This window comes from Elephantulus edwardii, unplaced genomic scaffold (genome assembly GCF_000299155.1).
Source record: "Elephantulus edwardii isolate Elephantulus edwardi_28Jun2011 unplaced genomic scaffold, EleEdw1.0 scaffold00115, whole genome shotgun sequence".
NCBI lineage: Eukaryota > Metazoa > Chordata > Mammalia > Macroscelidea > Macroscelididae > Elephantulus > Elephantulus edwardii.
In genome coordinates, this window is record NW_006399865.1 from 8,293,021 (window position 1) to 8,295,125 (window position 2,105).

The 2,105-nt window shown below is 46.6% G+C and overlaps 1 protein-coding gene across 1 annotated transcript; it reads right to left on the reverse strand.

Annotated features, from left to right (window-relative positions):
* Positions 1-125: 125 nt before the first annotated feature.
* On the reverse strand, positions 126-1,244 carry LOC102869076 (core histone macro-H2A.1-like). The gene has a single exon (XM_006892390.1). It carries the CDS (start codon positions 1,242-1,244, stop codon positions 126-128), a length of 1,119 nt encoding a protein of 372 aa, XP_006892452.1.
* Positions 1,245-2,105: the final 861 nt, after the last annotated feature.

Genomic DNA, 2,105 nt, shown 5'->3' on the forward strand with positions numbered 1-2,105 from the left:
ACTGAAAACATAAAGGGCTCCTGCCTCCCAGGAGTGAAGGGGATATTCTTTTTTCCTTTTTCTTTGCTTTCTTTCAAATTGGGAGGCGGAGGACATGATGTGGGCTGTTTCTGTAGTTCCTCAGGCTAATTGGCGTCCAGCTTGGCCATTTCCTGCACGTAGATGCCTATACTCTCACTGTCGAAAAGAACGAAGTACACTGTTTTGATTGAAGAGACCATTGTCGACACGAAGTAACTGGAGATGGCTTTCAGAATCAGCTGGGCTGCCGTCTGCTTTGGAAAACCGTTCCTGCCACTGCCAATGGATGGAAATGCAATGGATTTCAGCTTCTTATCATCTGCCAGAGCCAAGCAGTTCTTCACTGTTTTTTCCAGAAGCTCTTCACACTTGTCCGCACCCCACACTGGACTGTTACAGTGGATCACAAACTTGGCGGGCAGGCCATGGCCTGCACTGACAGCGGCTCCAGCGACCTCCAGGGGCCCATTCTTTTTCCGGAGTTCCAAAACAGCCTCCACAAACTCTTTGCCACCTTTCTTCTCCAGCGTGTTTCCTAGGTCATCTTTAAGGTCAATGTCAGCATTGGTAGGATTGATTATGGCCTCCACCTCAAAGCCGGCTAAATTACTGATTTCACTGTGAATAAGGTTCAGCTTCTGGCCAAGGAAGAGGCTCTTGGTGGAGAGGACAGTGAAGCCATCAGCAGGAGTGCCCTCAGTTGTGCTGTCGGCACTTGCCGCCTTGCTGACTTCTCCCTGCTTCTTCTTGGATTTTCGGGCCCCTTTCTTGCCTCCTGCTTTCTTCGACACAGGTTTCTTCTGGGATGGAGATTTGGCCTTTTTGGCTGGAGGTGGTGTGATGATGGCTTCCAATTTTCCCTTGGATCCTCGCTTCTTGGCTAGCAATTCAGGGTGGATGTTTGGTAACACTCCCCCACTGGCTATGGTGACTCCTTTTAGTAGCTGATTCAGCTCTTCGTCATTGGCCACTGCCAGCAGGATATGTCTAGGTGTGACCCGTCCCTTCTTATTGTCTCTTGCTGCATTGCCAGCTAACTCCAAGATCTCCGCTGTCAAGTACTCCAGGATGGCAGCCATGTACACAGGTGCCCCCACTCCAATCCTATACTTGGGGTGGCCCTTCTTAATGTACCGCAGCATCCGCCCTACAGGGAAGATGACTCCTGCCTTGGCAGACCTTGAAGTTTTGGTGGACTTCTTCTTCCCACCCCGACTGGACATGGTGGTGGCCCTGAAGGTAGATCAGCAAGAGCAAGGGTGGTCGGCGGCAGCGGCGGCAGTACGGTGTCTTGGCCTGTGCCCTCTCCAGAGATGAGAGTTTTACAGCCTTGGTAAAATCTGGTGGAGACTCACCATGGATTTAAATTGACTCAGTGGCAATGGGCTTAGTTTGGACTCTGGTGACATAGCACAAGGAGCTCTGGTGGTGATGTGGTTAAAACATTAGGCTGCTCTACAACAACTTCCAACCAAAAAATGTCCTGGACCAGATGGTTTTGCAAGTGAATTTTATCAAACATTCACAAAAGAACTGTTACCAATTCTACATAAATTATTTCAGAAAATAAAAGATGGAATTCTCTCAGACTCATTCTATGAAGCAAACATATATTTTTTTAAAAAAATTTTAAATAATTTTAATGAACATTTACAGAGATTTTGGATTTCCATTCATTCATTGCTGCACTTCTCTCCCTGCCCAGCCCTCCCACACACACCCATTCGCTCCTCTTTTTGAAAAGTAAAATAAGCACTCTCTTCCTGGTACACAATCCCCCTCCCCGCACCCCTCCCTCCACCCCCAAGTACATTCCACTATGCAACCTTGATTGTGGACTCTTGTGATAACCATAATACCCTATCATACATCACTTTTAAATTATTCTCTCCCTCATCTATTTCAGTGCAGTATACACAATTTATCCAGTTTTTCTCAGTCTTACCACAACCCTGATATCAGTCCCATTTTATAGCAGTGGCACCATGCAATATTTGTCCTTTAAAGCAAACATATCTTTGATACCAAAGCCAGAAAAAGACACCACCAAAATAGAAAACTATAGGTCAATATCTCTCATGAAC